The 26706-nt window shown below is 42.9% G+C and overlaps 1 protein-coding gene across 5 annotated transcripts in view; it reads left to right on the top strand.

Moving 5' to 3' along the window:
- Positions 1-13595, top strand: part of sec24b (SEC24 homolog B, COPII coat complex component) — a 49122-nt gene extending 35527 nt beyond the window's left edge. For all 5 annotated transcript variants that reach the window (XM_034182194.1, XM_034182197.1, XM_034182196.1 and 2 more), the window contains 10 exons: positions 975-1098; positions 1211-1369; positions 4968-5141; positions 6773-6883; positions 8342-8517; positions 8681-8818; positions 8931-9035; positions 9687-9779; positions 12504-12607; positions 12697-13595. In XM_034182194.1, the coding sequence (XP_034038085.1) occupies positions 975-1098; positions 1211-1369; positions 4968-5141; positions 6773-6883; positions 8342-8517; positions 8681-8818; positions 8931-9035; positions 9687-9779; positions 12504-12607; positions 12697-12811 (1299 nt within the window). In that variant the 3' untranslated portion in view covers positions 12812-13595. The remainder of the gene's footprint in view (positions 1-974; positions 1099-1210; positions 1370-4967; positions 5142-6772; positions 6884-8341; positions 8518-8680; positions 8819-8930; positions 9036-9686; positions 9780-12503; positions 12608-12696) is intronic.
- The last annotated feature ends 13111 nt before the right edge of the window (positions 13596-26706 follow it).

Here is a 26706-nt window from a genome sequence, read left to right as displayed (position 1 = left end):
CTTAGAATATTTAATGCTGTGATTCCACAAAATCCGACACAGTAGGTGACGTTATGCACCTTTTTGAAGCTGGTTTGCAGTCTGCTGATTAAGAAAATAAATTTTTTTAATTTGAGTGTTAAGCTTATTTTCAGGCTGTAGGTGAGTGCTGTAAAACAGTGAATCATGATGGATTTTAATTGTTCACGTGTTGAAAACGCTATCGTTTACATAGCACTATGCAAACAGCTAATATTAGCATGATCGAATGGTTCCTGTCTGAGCATTTTATGATAAATTTAATAATGTGGTTAATTGGTGTAATGGATGATCTCTAAGAAGCGTGTGCTGCTGTCTTTCCGCTGAGTGAGGTGACATCTTCCGTGCAAACCACTGTGGACACCGTGTGCACATACACACAGTCACAAAACCACACACATAAGGTGCTTTACATATAGGCTGTAGTATATAGATAGATGGGTAGATGCCATTCAAAATGTAATGAAGATAGGTCAATTTCTTTTGGCTCTTTCTTGGACCCACTTCAGGTTTTTATGTTATTTATTACAAGCTGGACTCAACCCTTTCACTAAACTGTAAAAATTAGTCAAAGAGCCTGAGTAATCTTGTTCAAAATCCAACAAACAGCCAAGGCTAAAATGTGGTAGCCTGCATGATGGCATCACAAAGTGGATTTGAAGATTATTAAGTTGTTTAATACTAAGGCTTCTAAGCTAGTGGTGAAACAAGACCTTCATGATGGCAGTATCCAGTTGAGCAGTCAACAAAAAAAAAACACTCATCAGGCAAATTAATACGGCATCTCCACAAGTAAAAAATCTCAACAAAAACACTCTCACACACTATGTGGTGAGAGTGTTTGTTCAAAATTAAAACTGCCATCAGCATCTGTCTTTTAGTGCAGGAGGCCACAGGAAGATTAAAGCGTCTTAAACCTAGTAACAGTTTTGCTAACGGACTGTGTACGCTTTCAGGGAGTGCAGCATTTGGGCCCAGCCACAGACTTCTACAAGAAACTTGCACTGGACTGCTCAGGACAACAGATCGGGGTGGATCTCTTCCTGCTCAGTTCCCAGTATGCTGACCTTGCCTCACTAGGTAAGAATGTGGCACTTTGCCGTCCATTTGTAGTCTAAGACATTTCTTTGAGTTACGCATAGAAGTACAGTAGATGTTAATTGTCAGTACTGTTTTTCATCTTGTTTGCCAGCATGTATATCCAAGTATTCAGCTGGTAGCATCTTTTATTATCCCTCCTTCCATCACATCCACAACCCGGCCCAGCTGGAGAAGTTCCAGAAGGATCTAGAGCGCTACCTCACCAGGAAGATTGGCTTTGAGGCGGTCATGAGAATACGATGCACTAAAGGTAACAGACGCGGAGGGTTCACTTTTTTAAGTAATGCATTGTTCCGTTTGGCTCTCACTATGGTATTGTATCACTTCCTGTTCTGGAGCACAGCGGTGTTTTACTGTATCTGTTAGCTGTTTAATCTGCGCAGTTAGATTGATCTAGTTAACTAGATAACGATTTGTTTCACAGTGGTCATGTACCTTAACTAAAGCACTCCCTCTGCTGAATCACCTCTAAATTATTTACACATTATTCACTTTGTGGGTTTTTAGGAATCCACTAGCTTAGCGCAGCTACTAGCTCTTAGCCGGTTTAGCATGGCGGCTTCTCCTGTCTCTCCCGCACTTTTCTGCTCTGGGTGTGAAATGTTTAGTTATTCCTCGGCCTCCTTTAGCAGTAATGGTACTGGTAAAAAAAAAATGGTAAAACAGTTAAATGTGGTTTATTAAACATTAGGTCTCTCTCTTCTAAGTCCCTGTTAGTAAATGATATAATAATTGATCAACATATTGATTTATTCTGCCTTACAGAAACCTGGTTACAACAGGATAAATGTTAGTTTAAATGAGTCAACACCCCCGAGTCACAATAACTGTCAGAATGCTCGTAGCACAGGCCGAGGCGGAGGATTAGCAGCAATCTTCCACTCCAGCTTATTAATTAATCAAAAACCCAGACAGAGCTTTAATTCATTTGAAAGCTTGACTCTTAGTCTTGTCCATCCAAATTGGAAGTCCCAAAAACCAGTTTTATTTGTTATCTATCGTCCACCTGGTCGTTACTGTGAGTTTCTCTGTGAATTTTCAGACCTTTTGTCTGACTTAGTGCTTAGCTCAGATAAGATAATTATAGTGGGTGATTTTAACATCCACACAGATGCTGAGAATGACATCCTCACTGCATTTAATCTATTGTTAGACTCGATTGGCTTTGCTCAAAATGTAAATGAGTCCACCCACCACTTTAATCATACCTTAGATCTTGTTCTGACTTATGGTATGGAAATTGAAGACTTAACAGTGTTCCCTGAAAACCCCCTTCTGTCTGATCATTTCTTAATAACATTTACATTTACTCTGATGGACTCCCCAGCAGTGGGGAATAAGTTTCATTACAGTAGAAGTCTTTCAGAAAGCGCTGTAACTAGGTTTAAGGATATGATTCCTTCTTTATGTTCTCCAATGCCATATACCAACACAGGGCAGAGTAGCCACCTAAACTCTGTGAGTGAGATAGATTATCTCGTCAATAGTTTTATATCTTCATTGAAGACAACTTTGGATGCTGTAGCTCCTCTGAAAAAGAGAGCCTTAAATCAGAAGTGCCTGACTCCGTGGTATAACTCACAAACTCGCAGCTTAAATCAGATAACCCGTAAGTTGGAGAGGAAATGGCGTCTCACTAATTTAGAAGATCTTCACTTAGCCTGGAAAAAGAGTTTGTTGCTCTATAAAAAAGCCCTCTGTAAAGCTAGGACATCTTACTACTCATCACTAATTGAAGAAAATAAGAACAACCCCAGGTTTGTTTTCAGCACTGTAGCCAGGCTGACTAAGAGTCAGAGCTCTATTGAGCCGAGTATTCCTTTAACTTTAACTAGTAATGATTTCATGACTTTCTTTGCTAATAAAATTTTAACTATTAGAGAAACAATTACTCATAACCATCCCAAAGACATATCGTTCTCTTTGGCTGCTTTCAGTGATGCTGGTATTTGGTTAGACTCTTTCTCTCCGATTGTTCCTCCAAACCATCAACATGTCCACAGGCTTTTAAGGTGGCAGTAATTAAACCATTACTTAAAAAGTCATCACTTGACCCAGCTATCTTAGCTAATTATAGGCCACTCTCCAACCTTCCTTTTCTCTCAAAAATTCTTGAAAGGGTAGTTGTAAAACAGCTAACTGATCATCTGCAGAGGAATGGTCTATTTGAAGAGTTTCAGTCAGGGTTTAGAATTCATCATAGTACAGAAACAGCATTAGTGAAGGTTACAAATGATCTTCTTATGGCCTCAGACAGTGGACTCATCTCTGTGCTTGTTCTGTTAGACCTCAGTGCTGCTTTTGATACTGTTGACCATAAAATTTTATTACAGAGATTAGAGCATGCCGTAGGTATTAAAGGCACTGCGCTGTGGTGGTTTGAATCATATTTATCTAATAGATTACAATTTGTTCATGTAAATGGGGAATCTTCTTCACAGACTAAGGTTAATTATGGAGTTCCACAAGGTTCTGTGCTAGGACCAATTTTATTCACTTTATACATGCTTCCCTTAGGCAGTATTATTAGACAGCATTGCTTAAATTTTCATTGTTACGCAGATGATACCCAGCTTTATCTATCCATGAAGCCAGAGGACACACACCAATTAGCTAAACTGCAGGATTGTCTTACAGACATAAAGACATGGATGACCTCTAATTTCCTGCTTTTAAACTCAGATAAAACTGAAGTTATTGTACTTGGCCCCACAAATCTTAGAAACATGGTGTCTAACCAGATCCTTACTCTGGATGGCATTACCCTGACCTCTAGTAATACTGTGAGAAATCTTGGAGTCATTTTTGATCAGGATATGTCATTCAATGTGCATATTAAACAAATATGTAGGACTGCTTTTTTGCATTTGCGCAATATCTCTAAAATTAGAAAGGTCTTGTCTCAGAGTGATGCTGAAAAACTAATTCATGCATTTATTTCCTCTAGGCTGGACTATTGTAATTCATTATTATCAGGTTGTCCTAAAAGTTCTGTTAATTCTAGAATAGAATTTAAAATTCTTCTTCTTACTTATTTTTGAATAATCAGGTCCCATCTTATCTTAGGGACCTTATAGTACCATATCACCCCAATAGAGCGCTTCGCTCTCAGACTGCAGGCTTACTTGTAGTTCCTAGGGTTTGTAAGAGTAGAATGGGAGGCAGAGCCTTCAGCTTTCAGGCTCCTCTCCTCTGGAACCAGCTCCCAATTCGGATCAGGGAGACAGACACCCTCTCTACTTTTAAGATTAGGCTTAAAACTTTCCTTTTTGCTAAAGCTTATAGTTAGGGCTGGATCAGGTGACCCTGAACCATCCCTTAGTTATGCTGCTATAGACTCAGGTTCCCATGATGCACTGTTTCTTTCTCTTTTTGCTCTGTATGCACCACTCTGCATTTAATCATTAGTGATTGATCTCTGCTCCCCTCCACAGCATGTCTTTTTCCTGGTTCTCTCCCTCAGCCCCAACCAGTCCCATCAGAAGACTGCCCCTCCCTGAGCCTGGTTCTGCTGGAGGTTTCTTCCTGTTAAAAGGGAGTTTTTCCTTCCCACTGTTGCCAAGTGCTTGCTCACAGGGGGTCGTTTTGACCGTTGGGGTTTTTCCGTAATTATTGTATGGCTTTGCCTTACAATATAAAGCTGTTTGTTGTGATTTGGCGCTATATAAATAAAATTGATTTGATTTTGATTTATCACTTAATTACTTAATATTTGATGAGCAGTGGCTGATTGTCTTTGATGCTAAGTACAGTGTGTTTTCATTTTTGCCACGATTGTCCCTGCAGGTATCACATCTGTTGGTTCTTTTTTTTTTGTCTTTGTGCAAACTTCATGTTCCTGCCCTCAGGTTTGTCCATCCACACGTTCCACGGTAACTTCTTTGTGCGTTCTACCGACCTGCTGTCCCTGGCCAATGTGAACCCAGACTCTGCCTTCGCTGTCCAGATGTCAATTGAAGACTCGCTGGCAGACTCCTCTCTGGCCTGCTTCCAGGCTGCTCTGCTCTACACCTCCAGTAAAGGTACATGTGTTGTTTTTTGTCACAAAATATTGTGTAGATGTAGTAGGTGCAAGTATCAATCCCAACATTTCTAATTAGTTACACAATATATAACACTCACCTTTCTTAAAGTGGTTTTATTCTCTTTTGACTAAGTGTTCTGAGATAGCAAATGCAAATCATGTCCCAGCTAACAATCGGCCTCATTGAAGAATGTTCCACTGGAAAAAGGACACGTTGTCATCACTGTGTAATTGTTGAAGTAGATGGAAAATGAAAATAATTCACCTCAATATTCAGAAAATGCACAGACGCTACAACATAAAGATTTGTATCAAGGAAACTTAAGATCAGTGCACTAAGTATGTGGGTTTTTGTTTCTGTATTATCTTTGTGCAAAATGCAGTTAAATTATTTGCTAAACAATTATATATCACATCTACATTTTACTCAAAACTGTATAAACCCTAGAAAATTCCTGTAAGACCAATTGGGCACCACAGTCTTGTTTGCGGGTGGGCGCTAAAGGGTTAAAATATGACGCATATGACACAGTAATCCCATATCCAGGGACAGCCTTTACTCGTATATGTCCCCATCAGAAACACGCCACTTTCTGTTTGGGCAAATTACACAGCAAACAGTGAAAATGCAAAGAAAAAGTGACGATGCGGTGGAAAGTAGACACGGTTTGTTTATCACCCGGAGCTCAAACATTTCGAGGCGGTTGTGCAGGTGAGAGAACGCAGCGACTAAAACTAGACTAAAACTTACCGACACAACCTCTGCCATTTGCCTTGTCTTCCCTTCTCCACTGAGAACTGAAAAAACTTGCACTTTTTGTGACTGCTTCAGTAACTGCAGCCGAAAACAAAACGATACACCATTGTTCCGCATGTATGTGTGAGGTGCTGCGCTTTGTGTTGAGCAATGGCAGCCTGTCCCCAGAAGCAGTCAAGTCCCACGATATCACGCAGGAGTTCAAACAAGACTGCTTTGCCCCATTACATGCTCTTTTATAAAAATTTTAATGGGTGTGAATTTCACATGGATAAATGCTAACAGTTAGTAGGAGATGCTTCTTTAATTTCTCTAATACTTGTTTTTGATAATGCATTAGAAACAACGTTTCCTTGGTGTTTGACTGCTTTTCCCTACTTTTTTATTTTATTATTATTTATTAGTTTTTTAAACATTAAACTCTATCAAATCTTGAAGCAGGCTGAAAGAAATGGGCACTGTATTTTCTGGAGTATAAGTCACACCTATTGGGGAAAAAAACATACGAGTCACACCTTTTTTATAGTATTATTGGTGCAATAATTTGGTATTTTGTACATTGTTGAAGTGTATGTATTTATTGATTATTATTACCATTTATTCTTTTATTATTAGTTTATTTTGCTTAGTGATTTGATTCCTGTCAAAGTCCTATATAAGTTGCCGTGAATAACAAACTCAAGATTTTTCTGTATATAAGTCAGGCATGAGTACAAGTCGTAGGGCCTCCCAAGCTATAAAAAAAAAAAACTGGGACTCTTTGTCCAGAAAATACAGTATATCAAAGGCTTTGCATGAGCATTCGTCTCTGTCAAATTCCTTGTATGTGCAAACTTACTTGGCATTAAATTCGATTCTGACTGTGCTTCCAGGAAAGCGGCGTATCCGAGTTCACACGCTCTGTCTGCCGGTGGTCAGCCAGCTGAGTGATGTGTACGCTGGAGCTGATGTTCAGGCTATCACCTGTCTGTTGGCCAACATGGGTAAGTCTCAGATACATGCACATACTCCATGGGTGCGTTTTTGTTTTAACCTGGACATTATACGAGGTCTATTAGAAAAGTATCCGACCTTATTATTTCTTTCAAAAACCATATGGATTTGAATCACATGTGAGTGCGTCAGCCAAGCTTGAACCCTCGTGAGCATGCGTGAGTTTTTCCACGCCTGTCGGTTGCGTCTTTCGCCTGTGAGCAGGCTTTGAGTGAGGAGTGGTCCAGCCCCCTCATCATTGTTTCATTGCCAGGAAATGGCGGAATGATTTGGGCTTTTTTTCCATCAGAATTTTTTCAGAAACTGTTAGAGACTGGCAGCTGGAAACCATTAGAAAAATTTATCTGGCTTTGGGTGAAAATGTTACGGGCTTGGTAGAGAATAAGGAGTGTTACTGTCGCTTTAAGGACGGCCCCCAGCGGCTGTGGGGTGCGCTGCGCTCCGAAGCCGCCATCGACAGGCTGAATGACCATTTCATTTCTAAACGGATGGCTGTCTGGATCCGTGACCATCGTGTGCCATTTTTCTGGTTATCACAACACCTGGACATCAACCATTTTCCGGCAGATTTCACTTTTAACAAGAGATTTTGTTATGGAAAGCCGAGCGGAGGCTTCGCACATCACAATGGATTCGCTACTGGAGCGAGACAAAACCACCTTCGTTTTGGTCTCACAGGACGGCTTTGACATGGCGTTCAGACAGTTGTCGGTGGTTTTTCCATCGAGTGATTATCCGAGAAATTGTGGATGTGCCAGAACATGTCCCGTGAGGCTTCATCACGGCGTTGCTTTGCGCCATGCGGCGACGCGCGAAATTCCTCCGCACGTCTGTCTCAATGTGCCGAAAAAGTGCTGATGTCCACGTCTTCTCACAATTCCTGTGCTAGTCAAACAACGTCCCAGATAAAACACAGCGTCCAGTTTGGAAATGAACTGCACATTCCACTGTTACAGGAGTTTTTGTCATGGAAAGAGGAGCGGAGGCTTCGCGCGGTGCCGCATGGCGCACAGCAACACCGTGATGAAGCCTCACAGGACATGTTCTGGCATGTCCAGGCACATCCACAATTTCTCGGATAATCACTCGATGGAAAAACCACCGACAGCTGTCTGAACGCCATCTCAAAGCCGTCCTGTGAGACCAAAACGGAGGTGGTTTTGTCTCGCTCCAGTAGCGAATCTATCATGACGCGCGAGGCCTCCGCTCGGCTTTCCATGACAAAATCTCTTGTTAAAAGTGAAATCTGCCGGAAAATGGTTGATGTCCAGCTCTTGTGATAACCAGAGAAATGGCACACGATGGTCAAGGTCGGATACTTTTCTAATAGACCTCGTATGTCCATTTGTCAGGTCCAAATGGTCACAGAGAACAATTAATGCAACAAAATCTTCCCTATAAAAAATAAGTCGGTCTCAGAATTTGACTGATATCGTTGTTTATTTCAGCCATTGACAGGTCGATATCGTCCAGCCTGTCGGATGCTCGGGATGCCCTGGTGAACGCAGTGGTGGATTTGGTGAGCGCCTACAAGAGCAGTGTGTCGAACCTGCAGCAGTCCGGCCTCGTTGTTCCTGCTGCTTTGCACCTCTTTGCCCTCTACATTCTCGCTCTGCTGAAACAGGTTTGGCTACTCAACATATGATCCATTAACTGTAAAAATAAATAAGTTCTAAAAGTAATGAAGACTCTTACTGAGCCAGTAATTTATAAGTTTAGTTTAAAGCTAAAAGTGCTCACTTGAATGTGTGTCAAAGCCTCCTTAGAAATGCCGCATTTCTCTGCAGAAAGCACTGAGGACCGGCACCAGCACGCGGCTGGATGAGCGCGTCTTTGCCATGTGCGAGTTCAAGACGCAGCCGCTGCAGCAGCTGATGCGGATGGTTCATCCTGACCTGTACCAACTGGACAACATGTCTGACCAGGTACGAGGTGGAAGATTCATCTGTTGTCTTTCCACTGTACATCTTGGTGAATTTTAACCTCCGAGCTTAATAATTTAACCTAATATTTGAAGTGGTTGTGGGTTGCCTGCAGGGGGCGCTCCATCTAAACGATGCAGTGGTTTCTCAGCCTCATCTGCTCCACCTGTCTGCTGAGTGGCTGAGTCGAGACGGTGCTTTCCTCATGGACTGTGGAAATGTAAGAACTGATCAATAATTTATTTTTCCTTTAATCGTTTTGTAAAATAAACTAACTGTTTTGGTTATTTGCTGTAATTAATTTAAGTTGAACTGGGTGATTCTAGACTGAAGAAAGAGTAGAACTGAAACATTTCAAAGTGATGATCTTTTATTTTTTTTCATACTTTCACTAATTTCATTAATTGTTACATTTTGCTTATGATTTAATTAGACTAAATACACCCAAAACACGCAGCTTTAAAATGAGGCATTTTAGCTGAATAGCAAAACATTTGTCCTAAAAAAAAAAACAAAAAAAAACTGCTGAAGCTGAGGGGGTAGAAGTTGACTCATCAGCTACTGACAGGTGTGCATGAATCTGTTTTTCAAAAGCACATTATACAACTTTAAATTGTTTTTTAATTGTGTTTTAATGGAGAGAGCACATTAAATGCTGCAATTTTCTGGCAAGATCTAACCGAATTTGGAAAAAGAAATGTAATTTGTCAACCTTTCGAGAACACCTATATTGAAAATTTCATTTGAAGCTCAGTCGCAGTGATTCATCGTAATGTTTCAAAGTTTTGAATTGGTGCTGAAGTCTTTGATTGGCTCTGCTGGGATTGTGTATAACAGATGATGACATGTGATGCTTTCTGTTTTTGTGCAGGCTTTCTACCTATGGATCAGTAAATGCTGCAGCGATTTGTTCATCCGAGATGTCCTGGGCTGTCCAGACTACACTTCAGTTCCACCGAACATGGTCAGTAAAACTGGTGGTAGAGTTCCAGATCAGTGCTGTGAATACAGTATGTGGCAGCAAAGCTGGTGTGGGAACCAAAAGCAAATAATGCTTCCAGTGTAAAAGGGCATATAAACAGCTCCAGAATCAATATGAAACATGCTTCACTTGAAAAATGCAAAAAGAATGAGGATTTGGATCGTTTCCCCCACACCAAACACATCAGGAAATAGCCGTAATTTTTTTTTTTTTTTTTGAGCTGACACATCAACACCCAGTTTTTCTGAGAATGAAGCTGAGCAGGAGGACTGAACTCATTTCCCCTGAAAATGAGTCACCGTTTGCAGAAACTTTCATAACCTGCATTAGTCTTCCTCCTAATATTCTGACAATGTAGAAAAACAGATTTTGCTGTTTTGAGTTAAGTATAAAGATGTCGTTCCTAAACGCTGTGGGTGTGACTGCAGCACCAGCAATAATTAACATTCAGCTCCATAACATCCCAGAGCCCAAACGTATCGTGAGGGTCTGCTGGGAACGACTGGCGGAACTCTCTGTCAGCCAGGTCTTCAACTCCCACCTCCGGGAGAGCTTCTCCCAGATCCCGGGGGAGGTTGGAGACATGGAGTCCGAGTGGACCATGTTCTCCACCTCCATTGTCGATGCGGCTGCTCGTAGCTGTGGTCGCAAGGTCTCTGGTGCCTGTCGCGGCAGCAATCCCCGAAATCGGTGGTGGACACCGGAAGTAAGGGATGCCGTCAAGCTGAAGAAGGAGTCCTACTTATCTTTGTTGGTAGGTGGGACCCCAGAGGCAGCTGACAGGTACCAGCAGGCCAAGCGTGCCACAGCCCGTGCGGTCGCAGAGGCAAAAACTCGGGTCTGGGAGGAGTTCGAGGAGGCTATGGAGGAGGACTGTTGGTCGGCCTCGAAGAGATTCTGGCAAACCGTCCGACGCCTCAGGAGGCGGAAGCAGCTCTCCACCAGCACTGTTTACGGTGCGGGTGGGGAGCTGTTGACCCTGACTGGGGATGTTGTCGGGCAGTGGAAGGAGTACTTCGAGGATCTCCTCAATCCCATCGTCACATCTTCCGAAGAGGAAGCAGAGACTGGGGACTCAGAGGCGGACTCATCCATTACCCAGGCCGAAGTCACCAAGATGGTTAGAAAGCTCCTCGGTGGCAAGGCCTCTGCAACATCGCGTGGCGATCGGGGACAGTGCCTCTGGATTGGCAGACCGGGGTGGTGGTCCGTCTGTTTAAGAAGGGGGACCGGAGGGTGTGTTCCAACTATAGGGGGATCACACTCCTCAGCCTCCCCGGTAAGGTCTATTCCAGAGTACTGGAGAGGAGAATTCGACCGATGGTCGAACCTCGGATTCAGGAGGAGCAGTGTGGTTTTCGTCCTGGTTGCGGCACACTGGACCAGCTCTACATGCTCCATCGGGTGCTTGAAGGTTCATGGGAGTTTGCCCAACCAGTCCACATGTGTTTTGTGGATCTGGAGAAGGCGTTCGACCGTGTCCCTCGGGGCACCCTGTGGGGAGTGCTCTGGGAGTACAGGGTCCCGGGTCCTTTGTTAAGGGCTATCCGGTCCCTGTATGACCACAGCAGGAGCTTGGTTCGCATTGCCGATAGTAAGTCAAACCTGTTTTCAGTGCACGTTGGCCTCCTCCAGGGCTGCCCTTTGTCACCGGTTCTGTTCATTATTTTTATGGACAGAATTTCTAGGCGCAGCCAGGGTGTAGAGGGGGTCTGGTTTGGGAACCACAGAATCTCGTCTCTGCTGTTTGCGGACGATGTGGTTCTGTTGGCTTCGTCAATTCAGGACCTTCAGCGTGCACTGGGGCGCTTTGCAGCCGAGTGTGAAGCGTCCGGGTTGAAAATCAGCACCTCCAAATCCGAGGCCATGGTTCTCGACCGGAAAAAGGTGCTTTGCCCTCTTCAGGTCGGTGGAGTGTCCTTGCCTCAAGTGGAGGAGTTTAAGTATCTCAGGGTGTTGTTCACTAGTGAGGGACGGATGGAGCGTGAGATCTATAGACGGATCGGTGCAGCATCTGCAGTGATGTGGTCGCTGTATCGGACCGTTGTGGTGAAGAGAGAGCTGAGTAGGGGGGCAAAGCTCTCGATTTACTGATCGATCTACGTTCCGATCCTCACCTATGGCCATGAGATTTGGCTCATGACCGAAAGAACGAGATCGCGGGTACAAGCGGCCGAGATGAGTTTCCTCCGCAGGGTGGCTGGGCGCTCCCTTAGAGATAGGGTGAGGAGCTCGGTCACTCGGGAGGAGCTCGGCGTCGAGCCGCTGCTCCTCCACGTCGAAAGGAGTCAGTTGAGGTGGCTCGGGCATCTTTTCTGGATGCCCCCTGGACGCCTCGCTGGAGAGGTGTTCCGGGCACGTCCCACTGGGAGGAGGCCCCGGGGAAGACCCAGGACACGCTGGAGGGACTACATCTCTCGGCTGGCTTGGGAACGCCTTGGGGTTCCCCCAGAGGAGCTGGGGGAGGTGTGTGTGGATCGGGAGGTCTGGGCGGCTTTGCTTGAGCTGCTGCCCCCGCGACCCGACTCCGGATAAAGCGGAAGAAAATGGATGAATGGATGGATGTCGTTCCTAAACGCTGTGGGTGTGACTGCAGCACCAGCAATAATTAACATTCAGCTCCATAACATCCCAGAGCCACCCACACCTCCCACGTTCAAACCCTGAGCTCACTGCTGCTGTTTGTTTCTGAATGTTTGAGTGCAGACTGTGGTTCCTGAGCTGAGCACTCCTCTGTCTGAGCGGGTACGAGCATTCATCGACTGGCTGCAGGAGAACAGAGCCTTCAGCTCCACTCTCCACGTTATCAAGTAAGCACTGCTACACATCTGGGCAAACATCTGGCAATTTACCACCATGCTGTCCTTTTCAAAACTGGATTCATTTATTTTTAATTCAGAGATGATTCCTCGCTGAGGACTACTTTCCTCCAGCACCTGGTGGAGGATCGGTCTGAGTCGGCTTCTTCGTACCATGAATTCCTGCAGCACATCCAGCAGCAAATGACCAAGTAGGCTACCGCCACACCAAGACAAACGTCACAAAGCTCAAAACGGACCGAAGGATCTCGCCGTTGTACAATGACGAGCAGCGTTAACTGATGACCGCTCATTCAGTCTCTAGCACACCAGTGGGCAACACCCCCCTTCATACAAATGATCACATTAAAACAAACCCCGCCCTTTTTGTTGACTGGTCAGTAATGATTTGCCCAGCAGATGAGTGTCCTGTAGAAAAAGACTGAAAAGCTGTAGATGGGAATGATGAAGAGATGTGAGGGAACGGGAACAAATTTTTGATTCCTACAAGATGGGAATGATGAAGAGATGTGAGGGAACGGGAACAAATTTTTGATTCCTACAATCGGCACGTTCTCACTGACTGTGGAATCCTTCGCTCGTGAGAAATGAAGCCAAGATGATGCTACTATTTTTTTTTTTTTTTTTTTTTTTTTTTTTTTTTTTTGAGCCTCACATGTAGCTCATGATTTTTTTTATTATAAATATTTATTCACTTCATTACCATTTTTTTTTAAGATTTTTGAAAACACTGGAAAACAAACTTTTTTTTTTTTTTTGCTCTAACAATGCTTTAAAAAATGTTGTTTTGTTCACCGCTGCTCTGAGAACAGATGATGACGAGGACAGTTAAAACCCTTTGTTGATTCTCTATCATTTCAAGCTCCGTATTTTATTTTCCCCAGATGCTAACTGAAGTTATTTTCCACTTTGTAATTAGTGAAAAGAATCTTTTATGTGCGATAATTTATGAACAGGCTTAATAAATAATTTAAAAACATTTGACTCTTTTATGTTGTAGATCCTCTCCGGAACATAAAAAAAGACAAGATAAACTTTATTGATCCCACAATGGGGAAAGTCACTTGTTGCAGCATCAAAAAGTCATACAGTAGTAAACAAAAAAAAAAAAAATTTACATTAGAGAAAGGTGACTGAAGTGTATTGCAGTGTTTGTTGGTGAATGCATAAATGCTGGCGTGAACGCTCTCACCTTCAACCGCTTACTCCAATTAAGGGTCACGGGGGGCTGGAGTCTTTCCCAGCAGTCATAGGGCGTGAGGCGGGGTACACCATGGACAGGACACCGGTCTGTCGCAGGGCCACATATACACTCAAAAAAAATGGCTCTTTGGATGAATTCAATTTGGTTATGTGCAGGATTTCCTTCTAATAAATATATCTAGCCCCAACTCAAATAAAACACATTCATGCAAGATAATGTAATTTAATTTAGTTGGGACGACATATATTAGGTGGAATCCAATCCAGTGAGTCAGTTTTTTGAGTGTATCACACAAACAAATGACTCATTGGATGAATGCAATTTAAATATAGGCAGGATTTCCATCTAATACAATATATGTAGTCCCACTTAAATTAAATTATCATGCATGGATGCACTTTGAGTTGGGGCTACATACATTTATTAGATGAAAATCCTGCACATAATTGAGTTAATCCAATGGATCGTTTTTTGAGTGTAGACAAACACATTCACACCTGCGGACAATTTAAAGTTTCCAGTCCACCTAACCTGTGTTTCTTTGGATGTTTCTTTTGGAGGTGGGAATCAAACCATGATCTTCATACTGTGAGGCAACAGTGCTAACCACTAAGCCACCGTGCTGCCCAGATTATGTAAAAACAGGACATAAGAGTACAGACACATAGTGAAATTATTGCACAAATGTTATTGTGCTCAGGTGAGTGAGGGTTTTCAGACAGATGCGTTTAGTGTGTGTGTGAGAGAGAGACTTAATGTCACCATTCTCAGATTTTTCTGCAATGTGACACACATGTTTACTACTTCACCTGTCACTTACATGGCAGTCATGTGACTGGCACCCAACCCTGACTGTATAAAAGTCTACACTACAAACATATCTTGGTTGTTTTATGTTCTTGGTTATTTTATTTCTTGTGTGTTCCCTGAAGGTGGTAATGGGTTTACATTAATAATGCTGCTGAACTTCAGTGTCTTAAGTACAGTTTGACACGCACACAGGATTAACTGAGATTTGATCCTCTGACCATGTGGTTGAAGGACGGTCCTGTGTTCTGCCCTTCTCTGGTGCCTTTGGTACTTTATGTGGTTTTGACCATGCGTCTGGCATGATGTGGCTTGGAGATTTCTGTCGTGATTTTTTGATAGTTGGGTTTTTATTTCAGGACTTGAAAGTTCTCGAGTCATGAAATCAACAAGTTTAATGTGTATGTCCAGCCACAGAAGCAAAGACTGAGTTCTGGTCTAGTGACTCAGGTTTTTAATGATAATTTTGACAAGTGACTGTAGTTTAAGAGACTCGACAGATAGTTCAGAAGGGCTACTGGCTCTGTCCTGGAATGTACTCTTCCGTAATAGACTGCTGCACCCTCGGTGCAAAACAATGCCTCTGCAGTCATTCATTCCAACTGCAGTCAGACTGTGTAATACTTCAATGTTTTCAGCACAATAACCACCTTCTGATTTTGCAATATTAACTGTGGCTCCCGTCACCTTTTCTGCTTTATTACATGTACAACTGTACAATAATTTTACCATATCTATATTCACTTACATTCTTTTTGAAGTACTGTAAAAGTCATTGTGTTTCTGTTAAAGGTGTTAATATTTGGAATAATTGTCCGGATAACATAAAATCACTCGGTAACTTGGTTGGCTTTAAAAGGCTCTACAAAAATTGATTACTTGCTATAGCATGATGAATTAGGTTTGATTTTTGTTTTGGTGCACTGCTGTTTGTACGTTTGTGTTTTTGAAATTTTTCTTCAGGGATTAATTTACTTTGTTTTAGTCATCATGGGTATATGTATGATTTTATTTTTGTTTAAATGGGTGGGCGTTTACAAGCTTTTGCTTCTGCCTACACCCTTTCGGGCGCATGGGTGCGTTGGATTATTTTCTTTCTTCGAAAGTTTTTGTTTTTGATCTGTGTGCTGAATAATTGCATTCATTCATAATGTGTTCACACCAGTATTTATGTACTGACCACCAAACATTGCAAGATACTTTAGTGAACTTTCTTCAATGTAAATATTTCTTCCTTTTTTTTTTTTTTCTTTACTACTGTGCGACTCTTACGGCTGCGTGATCAATAAAGTTTCTTATCTTAACATGGTGCTGGTCACACGTAAACATTTTAAGAAGATAAATATATTCACCCATCACAGGCTGTGGCTGCTTTACAAAAGTTACGTTTATTTTTATTTTTTAGCCAGTTTGGTTTACTGTAGGTTTTGCTGCAACATCTCTCACTGCGTACGTGTTCTGTCAGCCTTGTATTTTGTGTTTTACCTTGTTGGTATAGCCATAGCATACCAGCAGTAATCTAAAAAAACAAAGTGGGAGTTTTTTGTCTTCCCGCTGTCGGCAGCGTGCTTGCTCATGGGCTGGGTAAGGTTGAAACCTTACTCGTGTATAGTTGTGCCTTAACATGACTTCTAATGATTGTTCATAGTCCATGAGTTAGTTGTTGGGTCCATAAAATGCAATAAAACTGAAAAATGTTTATCAGTGCTTCTAGAGCCCAAGATGATACCTTTGAATGTCTTCTGTCCGGAACTCGTATTCAAGTTTAAGAAGCTGGAATCAGAATTTAGAATGGTTTTTATCTTTCTAAGGAGGACTTGGAGTGATTAATCAATTATCAAAATGGTTATAAATTAATTTAACGGTCAGTTAATTCTCTCGTAGTTGTGATTTGACACTGTGTGACTAAGCTGAATTTGGTTCACTTTAGTGGCCTAAACTGGGTTAAAGCTGGAAAATAAATTTAAAGTCATCTTGACAGTGTTAACATCTACTCCCGATCCTTTGTTTACATCTGTTCATTTTAATTAAAAATTTATACTGCAGCACAAATATATACTTCCTGTAATAAAGCCATTTATGTCAATGGAGATTTGACCTTTTTCATAACTTAATAACTTTGTCAAAGTGTCTTTTGTGTGTTTATACAGTAACGGCAGGAATAATTAACTCATTTCCCCCTGAGACGTGTCAGACGTGACTCAAACGCTTGTCTGAGAATTTTGTTGGCCTGCTGAAGAAGGAGCTGTAAAATCCTCTTGAAGTTAACGGCCTGCAGTAAACATGCAAACAGCGAGTGAACTGTGTCCCTCCAATGTTGGCTTTTCTGGACCATTTGCAAACATATCTGGCTCCCATATGGTCTGACTGCTACCGTTCTCATGGAAAATTACACCCCGGACCTCAGATATCTTTTATCCGTTTGTGCGTTCTGTGCCAGATAGATGGAATGCAAAAGTGGGAGGAGGTGCATGTAAGAATTCTCACTTTATTTTTATTTTGGAAAATGCACAACAATCTCAAGTTTGAGAACCCTCATTTTTGTTAAATGAAGGATGATCACAAGAGAAGACATGGGAGAATGAATCCCTTTTGGAAAGGAAGTGATAACCTGCAGGGAAACAAAATCATGACTGTCAACAGTATAATGCAATCTGCAACATCACCATTAGATGTCACCAAATCCTACACACTGTAGCTTTAAGTATTTGCATGCAGATGGGAGTCAGATGTATCACAAGTAAAGTCGTGACAGTTCACGATCAGTGTTTTTTTTTTTTTTCTTCCTCCTCTCCTGTTTCCAGATCTGTCTGGATGTTTCTCCACCCTTTGTGTCAGACGCGCTCTGTCTCGTGCTCTTTGAGGTTCTTTGCTTCTGCTTTGCTCTGTGGGAGTTTAGTTTTGGCTTCACTCAAAAGCAGTTTCTGGGTTTGGCCTGTCGGCACACAATAGGGTATTGTTACACTGGATATACTTCAGATAGCCACAGAGAGAAGGCAAAACATTTTTTTTTTCTTGTTCTTGTAGAAAACAGGACTTCACTCGGTCACTGTTTTCATGAGCTCAAGCAAAAGGCAGTTTCTGTAAAAGTGTCATGAATGTTTTCACCTCGTCACCATCTCTCTTTTATGGCTGCGCTGCTTTTGTGATAAACAAACACTGTTATTTGTTCAGCTTTCCTGCAGCTTGACAGACCAACCCGCCCCTCCGCCCCCTCTTTCAGCTTTTCAGCTGTCAGGAAGAAAAAGAGAAGCCAGGTGCGTTTATTTTGATGAGCATTCCTCCTCAGAATCCAGGCCCAGGTTCTGAACCTAGAAATTCTTACACTTAGGCTAGAAATGCTTCCCACATCATCACACTGATTTCCAGCCAATTGAATGAGTGAGTGACATACAGTTTAAGGGAGTAATGCCTGGGTCCCACCGAAGGATGAAGAAGGAGCCACGCATGGGTGTGTCAGCGATTATTCGAAGAATGACCCACGTTTTCATCTTATCACATATCTGCTATGAAGGTGCCTCTGTGTGCCTCTCTGGACCCTGCATGTGCCATGTAGCAGCCTCTAGTGAGCCACGACCTACCTGTCATTAGAGCCTTGAATGGCTCGCATCAGCCACACTAAGCCAAGTAGTGCCATGATAACGCCATGTTGGCGCACGTTTAGGCATGAGTTTGGTCCAAACCTCCAGCCCTCCCACACGTGGTCCCTTTTAAAATGTGGGTTTTCAATTCACAGCAGCGTTAAAGATGTTCCTTTTTTTTTTTTTCTTAAACGCAGCCCAAAAATAGACACTCCAGCACAGTTTTGCAGTTGTGCGCTGTGCTGCTGTCCACCTATAATGCACCAGACCAGCTAAAGCTGAACCACGGGTTCCTGGAGAGCCGCCTCTGTACTCCTCCCTGGTTCCGCAGCTCGCTGGCTTTTCTTCTGCGGCTTTAAACACACAAAACTTTGTTTGTCCGTTTATTTCTGCAAAATCACTCTTTTGCGCGCACGCTGCTGTTGCCCTTTCATGGAGAGCCGCCTCTGTGCTATTTCCATCCATGGTTTGATGGCTTTATTTTTTCACTGGCTTTAAACAGTCATTTTTACAGTGTGATTCCACTTTTAATTTTCTGCAAAAGCGCTGTTTTGCGCGCGGTGCCATTCTACATACAGAATGAGGTGGCCGCTTTATTATATACACCTGTGGATCATTTTCAATATAATTTCTTCCGCAGCTTACAAGTCACCGTGATACAACTTTTAACTTTGTGTTATGTCTTCAAATTCGGTCTTTTGCACGCTCTCCTCCTGTGTTGCCGCACAGCTTCTGCTCTGCTTTTAGCGGCTTCACTGGAGTTATCTTCCATGGCTTTAAACACACATCCACTTTCACGCAGTCACCCAAATTTTAACTTTGTGTTTGTCCCATATTGACTGAAAAATCACTCTTTTGTGAGCTGGCATTCTGCCTAAATTCTCGTTTGAAGCGTGATGATGAGTCACTGCTTCAGTGCGTCAGTGCGCACACACAGCGGAGCGCATGTGATCCATTAACAAGATATTAAATCAACATACTTTTACATACAACAGACATACTTTTACAGCTAGGAACTGTTTTATCAAGCTATAAAAAACATTAAAAATAGTTACCTTAAGCTGTTCAAAATATATTCCACATGGAGCAGGAAAGAGAGGAAAAAAAGCATCCAGATGAAACAGTCCTCTGTGATTCCAGAAGTGATTAGAGGTGTTTTCATCATCCAAGGTTTGGCAGAAAATGATTAATCCACTACAAAATAATTATTTTATATAGAGTCCAGTGCACAGAGCAGGTGGAATTGTGTGCGCAAGATGACAGCCGCTCCAAAATTGGCCTCTCAGGTCCTCCGTAGCTGCCAGGCGCACGGATAATGGGCTTTTAGCAGACTCACACCACACAAATGCCTCTAAGCTGTCGCAGTAACTCGTACACAAACTGTCGCACGCTGTTGTTGCTAAATTTTGAACTTCTTGAAATTAGCGCCACGCCAGAGAGGAGCCTCATTAACTGAAGATAATGCCTCTAAGAGCCACTCAGAGCCACGAAACTCCCACGATAGTTGAAGAAACCCTCTCATAGCAAAGAAAACATGCTGCGTGGCTCATCGGTGGGACCCAGGCTTAACCATAGGGATGTCACAGATCATGTGGGGGATGCTGGGAAGCACAGAGAGAAGGCCAGTCAAAGTACAGAGGCCTGTGTCATCACTGGCTGCTAATTCATCCTCTTGGAAAACGCTTAGAAACCGCTGCGTTTCTGTATAAATCTGTTTTTGTAACCTGATGACGCATCTCATGGATGTCGGCTTGTGCGCGCACATCACCTGAGGTCCAAGGGCTTTTCAAAAGCTCATGTACGCACATACATGCTAACTCCTTAAGACGGCGTTAAAAGGAAAATAAAATACTTGTTATGGAACCCCCCCACATTTCCCAAGATAAATATGTCCTCTCATTAAAATGAGCTGTAATATTGAAATGTGTTTAAAAGACAAACCAACATCATAATACTTGATTTTCAGTAGAAACTAAATGTTGTCAGTTTGGTGAAATGTAGGTGGCGCTATAGCTTTAAAGAATCAGTGCTGAGGTAAAATTTTTGGAAACTGAATTTCAGAAACAAATGCCACCAAAAATCTTAGATATGTAAAGGTGGAGCAACAGTTTAGACCCTGTTCAGACTGGAGTTTTCAAACCAGTGTGAGCCAGATTCAATCCAGATTGTTTTATAGCCAAATTGCTCCAATTGGTCAGACTATCTTGTCTGTTATAGCTACTGATATAGTTGACTCATCATGGTGGCTTAGATCCCATTCAGATTGGGGTTAGCTATCCAGTTTGGGTGGAATTTGGCTCAAATCCAGCTCAAGCCTTAGATTGCCATCAAGCGAATGCTGAATGAGCTTGTGGACTTGAAGAAGTAATCGCATCGCATGAAGCAGGTTTCGATCTGCAGTTCTCCCTGGAAGAGACCACAGTACTGTCTTGTCCAAGAACACACACACACACGTTACCAGGCGCATACACTTGGAATTGAACTATCTATTGGTAACAATGCTCAACCTGAAGATCTGCCTGTTCTGAAAGTACTGTTGGACATGGTTAAGAGGACATTTGTCCAAATAAAATAGCTGTTAATTGAAATGTGATTTTGTTCTGTTTCAATGATGTCAAACACAGCAACGAGGAAAAAGGCAGCATTGTTGATGAAAATCCAGTGTTTATCCACACAGAGAACTGAACAAGAATCAATAACGGCACAAATACAGAAAAGCAACAACAAAAAGTTCCCAACCATCAGTGTTACGTCATTTAAATAGATTCTCTTCCACTAATTATGAACACACTTTTGTGACACTGGCCACAATATCTAGTGAAATTAAAGTTGAAATTTCACACGTTTATGTTGGTTTGGTTTTTCTTCCAAATTCAACCAGGCCAAGGTTCTGGATTTCAGTTTTACTTAACAATTGTTTACTTTTGCCAAACCGGCTTTTATCTCAAGTCTCACGTCCCTGACAAACAGTTAAATTTATTTTATTACAAAGTGTAACATGTCATTGTCTCTCAAACCACCTATGAGAGCAGGATCCCAATTCCAAATGTTAGAAATGGGCTTTATTCTGGTAACTTGATAATATTCTGTTTAATGATGTCAGATTACAGCTAATCATCTTTTATCTGGGCTGCAGAGAAAGTTTGAGCTGTGGTACAGCATCGGCAGGAAATAGAGGATTTCGATACTTGTGTATTCATAATTCAAAATAACTTGTTCAAGCTTTTAAAACAGCTTTTGTGTTTCAGATTCAGTTTGAAGTTGAAGGTGTACAAACCTTTTTCCGTTGGTGGGATGTTGAAGCTCGCATTGGCTGTCTGTTAGCAGCACATTTTATAGCTGAGCTCGGGAACCGCATAGAGATGTCAAATACTCTCAAAGGATCGACCTCTTTCCAGACTCCATCAGCTGACGTAAGAGTGACTTTAACAGTCTCATTAAGCAGCACTTGGAAACGTTTTGTTGTTGTTTTTTAACTGTGTCTCCAGTCATAGGTGCCACTTCTACGTTGTGTTGTACTTGGCACCAGAATGGGCCCTGCTCCCGGTTTCCTCCCAAAGGCCCCCGTGCATGACGTGCGTTGAATGAGGCGCACTGAGTTACATAAGAGATCCCACCTCTGTGCTGCCCAAAGTATAAATTCTTAAAGCTTTGTGCTTTTTCTCCACCGCTGGACGCTCAGCCGGACCCAGGAACCTGTCTGAACTGATCCAGAACAAATCAAATCAGTGTTCTGCGGTCGTGTCGAGGTTGACGAAAAATCAAGAAGGAATCTGAGTTGTTTGTTCTTGTTTAGTATATTTGTGTTACAAGTGTTTGACATAGTGCAGTTTTTGTCTGATGACTGTAATGTCGGCTGGTTGGTATGTCTCTTGACTGCTCCTCATCCTATATATCCTGGTTTGGTCTGTATGAGTGGGGGTTCCGATTGGATGGAAAAACTGGTCATTTTACCTCACTTGCATGAGCTTCACGTGATCCAGGAATTTGTCTGTCAGTACTGTAAAATTTTAAGTATTCCTAAATAACAGAACCAAATTTTGCTGACATTGACATGTAAAAAATAAATAAATAAAAAATCATGGTAAGCTCAATATTTTTTATCTTGTCATTGTGTTTGGAATACAGTATGTAAAGAAAACTGAAAGTACTTAATTTGTGTCTGTATGACATATTAAAGACGGAACATTTTGAGGCTATTCTGGAATTTATCACCAGGGAGATTTCCACTTCTGTCCTCCCGTATGGTCATGAGCTTTGAGTAATGATTGAAACAATAAGATCACAGATACAAGCGGTGGAAATGAGATTCCTCTGTCGGGTATCTGCGCTTACATTTCTGGACAAGGTGAGAAGCTTGACTATCTGGGAGGGACTCTGAGCAGAGCTGCTGCTTCTTTGTATTAAAAGGAACCAGCTGAGGTGGTTCAAGCATCTCATGAGGATGCCCCTGGTGGTCCCCCTGGGGAGGTCTTCCAGGCACACCCAACTGGGAGGAGGCCCTGGGAAAGACCCAGGCCACAGTGGAGGGATTCTAATTCCAAGGTGGCTTGGAAAAACCTCGGGACTGCTCAGGAAGAGTTACAGGACTTGGCTCATGATAAGGAAGTGAGGGATGAGCTGCTTGGTCTGTTGCCACTGCAACCTGCACCTAGATAACCGGCAAAAAATGAAAGATCGTACCAAAAAAAAACCCAGAATTTTTCTTGTGAACAGTATCATTCATTACTCTGTAGCAGGCAGTAATATACAACGTGATATAGATAGTTTGTGCAACTATTAATGACTTAATTCAACAGACTGGCACATTTTTATCAAACATGAACAATTAAAAAAAAAGAAACATCTTCATTGCCTAACATGAAGTTTACAGCAGGAGGTCTAACTTGAAAATCCAACTCTGCAGGCATGAGAAATATCTATGTGTGACACCAATACAACAATCATCAGACTCAAAACAAGCAGTCATGGGATAAGAGATGCCAAAGTCCAGTCTCCTGTTTAACTTCTTGGGCATTGATGTTAGGTTTTTACTTTCTCTTTGGGGTCCTCTGGTCCTAACCTCTTCATATAGTTTGTGTGTATTACAGCCCCAAACTGATTTTAAATTTCACCCTAACCAGGACTAGTGTACCCCAAGACTAGTGGGAGGTTCCCCCGATCCATCCCTGGTAGTGATGTTTTACACATATCTTCTATCTTAGAGGAGGTGATGGTCTAGTGGATAAGCGTTGGGCTTGAGATCAGAGGATCCTCGGTTCAAATCCCAGCCTGACCGGAAAATCACTAAGGGCCCTTGAGCAAGGTCCTTAATCCCTGGTGTGTTGTGAGTACCTTGTATGGCAGCACCCTCACATGGGGGTGAATGTGAGGCATTATTGTAAAGCGCTTTGAGTGTCTGATGCAGATGGAAAAGCGCTATATGAATGCAGTCCATTTATCTTCTTTGGTAAAATGGTGCAAGGCTCTGTTTATTGCAGTTTGTCTGTTTTGACTCTGGTTAGCGTGAAAAACCAAAACAAACCATTTTTAGATGTGTGTTTGTTTTTTTTGTGATCAGTAAGTGGGTGTGTAGCAGGGAGTCGAGGTGAGGGAGGACCACAGCTAACACTTGCGTAAGAGCTGTGTATCATGCATGAACCTTGGCCAGTAATGAACTCAGTCTTGAAGGCGGTGGCAGCGGCTCTGACTCGCGCTCACTGTTGCGAAAACAACTCTGTGATTTATGGCCGATAAACAGCATTGATGGACGACGGGATGTGAAACTGCAGATGTGTTTATTTATAGTGTCCTGCAGTAGATACGGGATTGTCTGAGGGTCCATTGTCCTGGTTTGACGAGGCGGATGCATCGTCTCTGGACTCTGTTTGTCTCGGGTTTTCCTTTTCCTTTCAATCAGAAGCAGGTGTGGCTGCTGGAACCTTCTGGCTTTGTGCTTTATGGAGTTTCTTATCCAGCTGGGTCTGAGTGATCTGCACAAAACACACCTCCATTTTACACACATCTACTTCTTGACATGTGTTAAAACTGCAAATAAAGTGTTTTTTGTCATGCTTGGTTTTTAAGAACTTTAAGATGCGAACATTGCAACATGAAAGGCTACAACTTCCTGCATACGGTCTGTATATGTAGGCGATGGTACTGTAGATATTTCAAGTCCACTGGTGCTACGCTTTGCCACATCTGTGTCACGGCAGCCAAGTGGAAACATGGCCGTGTCCCCTTAGCCTTCTGGGGTTCTCAGCATTCAGGCACCTACCACCAGCTGTATCATGCACAGAGAAACGAGCCTTATGACCAAAATGTCGTAGCAGACGCTCCCTCACGATGCAGGTGATTCTCCTCATCCTAGTCTCTCACAGTAACTGCTACTTTGATACAAAGTCATTCAAGCAGTACCCAAGGATCCTTTGAAATACACCTAGTACCAAACACATCCGGTTATCACCCTAGGTCACTGGTTAGCATCCAAGTGTCACAACCATTAAGTCAGGCAGCTTCTGGACCCTAAAGACTTGGACCTTCATTCTCCTGCAAAGATATCGGCATCACCAAACATCTCAGAGGTGTACGCACATATTTCACATTTTTGAAAATGATCTTGATTCTATATTGAGTCTTCGTGCGGTGGAAGTCTTCCTGCATCAGTTGTATGAGCTTTTATTTGATCTTCTAATCTGACATCAGCTGCTGAGTCAGATGTGAGCAGCTGTATGTGGACGGGTCTGTCCTTCACGGGGTTCTGTTGAAGGGCCGTTTATCACCAGTCTTTGAAACTTGTGTCTGTAATTACATATAAAAACTACTCTTTGACATACAGTAGTGTTCAGAATAATAGTAGTGCTATGTGACTAAAAAGATTAATCCAGATTTTGAGTATATTTCTTATTGTTACATGGGAAACAAGGTACCAGGAGATTCAGTAGATTCTCACAAATCCAACAAGACCAAGCATTCATGATATGCACACTCTTAAGGCTATGAAAGTGGGCTATTAGTAAAAAAAAAGTAGAAAAGGGGGTGTTCACAATAATAGTAGCATCTGCTGTTGACGCTGCAAACTCAAAACTATTATGTTCAAACTGCTTTTTTTTTTTTAGCAATCCTGTGAATCACTAAACTAGTATTTAGTTGTATAACAGTTTTTCACGATTTCTTCACATCTGCGCGGCATTAATTTTGTTGGTTTGGAACCAAGATTTTGCTTGTTTAAAAGTGTGCTTGGGATCATTGTCCTGTTGAAACATCCATTTCAAGGGCATGTCCTCTACGGCATAAGGCAACATGACCTCTTCAAGTATTTTGACATATCCAAACTGATCCATGATACCTGGTATGCGATATATAGGCCCAACACCATAGTAGGAGAAACATGCCCATATCATGATACTTGCACCACCATGCTTCACTGTCTTCACTGTGAACTGTGGCTTGAATTCAGAGTTTGGGGGTCATCTCACAAACTGTCTGCGGCCCTTGTGTTGTGAAAAGTGTAGGAACACGGACCCACAACAGGGGGCGCAAATAAACGGACAATGGAATAAGCCGAAAATATAACAATTTAATGTTGTGAATGTGCACAACAGAGCAACAGACAACACAATTAAGATCAACAGTCAAATTAGTCACAGTGATGTGTGAGCAGGCTCGAGGATAGAAGACGCCCGTCCAGAAAAGAGCCGGATCCCACACGCCCTCCACTTCCACCGGATCTGAAGCAACCCTGGAGCCACCAAGCGCTGGGTCCCCAGGTGGCCACTGCCTCCGGCTGTCAGATCGGGTACTGCTGGCAGGAAGAACAGACAGGTGATGGTGGGTGCGTGAACACCCAGCAAACAGTTCAGTATAAAGGTGGAAAGCACCTCCACCTCTCAATCACAATGTTTACGTGCAGATCCTAGATCCTAGTATGTAGCCTCCAACCGAGGAGCGGAGTACGCCAATTCCCCACACATGACTACTCCGTACAAACAGGAACGTCTGCAATAATACTAGTACACAGAAGCAAAGACGTTACTAATGTGATACTTCACCCTGAGTTGTTTACCTGTTCGATAGACGATTTCTTGGCAGTGAGGTGAAGATGCTGCCCGGCTCTTATGGAGATGTGATTGATGATGATGAGGGACAGCTGATGTTGTTAATGGGTGACAGCTGCCACTCCCGGTTGCTCCGGCGCCCTCTCGTGCCTGAAGCCCGCACTTCAGGCAGGGCGCCCTCTGGTGGTGGACCAGCAGTACCTCCTCTTCAGCGGCCCACACAACAGGACCCCCTCTCAACCGACCAGGCTTGTCCGGGTGGCGGGTGTAGAAGTCGGCCAGGAGGGCCGGGTCCAGGATGAAGCTCCTCTTCACCCAGGAGCGCTCTTTGGGTCCATAACCCTCCCAGTCCACCAGATACCGGAAACCCCGGCCCTTCCGATGGACGTCCAGGAGCCGGCGAACTGTCGATGATCCGGGCAGGAGGCGGCGCCGGTCCGGGGGTACAGAGGGAAGAGG

This window comes from Thalassophryne amazonica, chromosome 11, assembly GCF_902500255.1.
Source record: "Thalassophryne amazonica chromosome 11, fThaAma1.1, whole genome shotgun sequence".
NCBI classification, from domain to species: Eukaryota; Metazoa; Chordata; class Actinopteri; order Batrachoidiformes; family Batrachoididae; genus Thalassophryne; species Thalassophryne amazonica.
The sequence above is the reverse complement of the archived record's forward strand: the minus strand, read 5'-3'. Positions and strand labels throughout refer to the sequence as shown.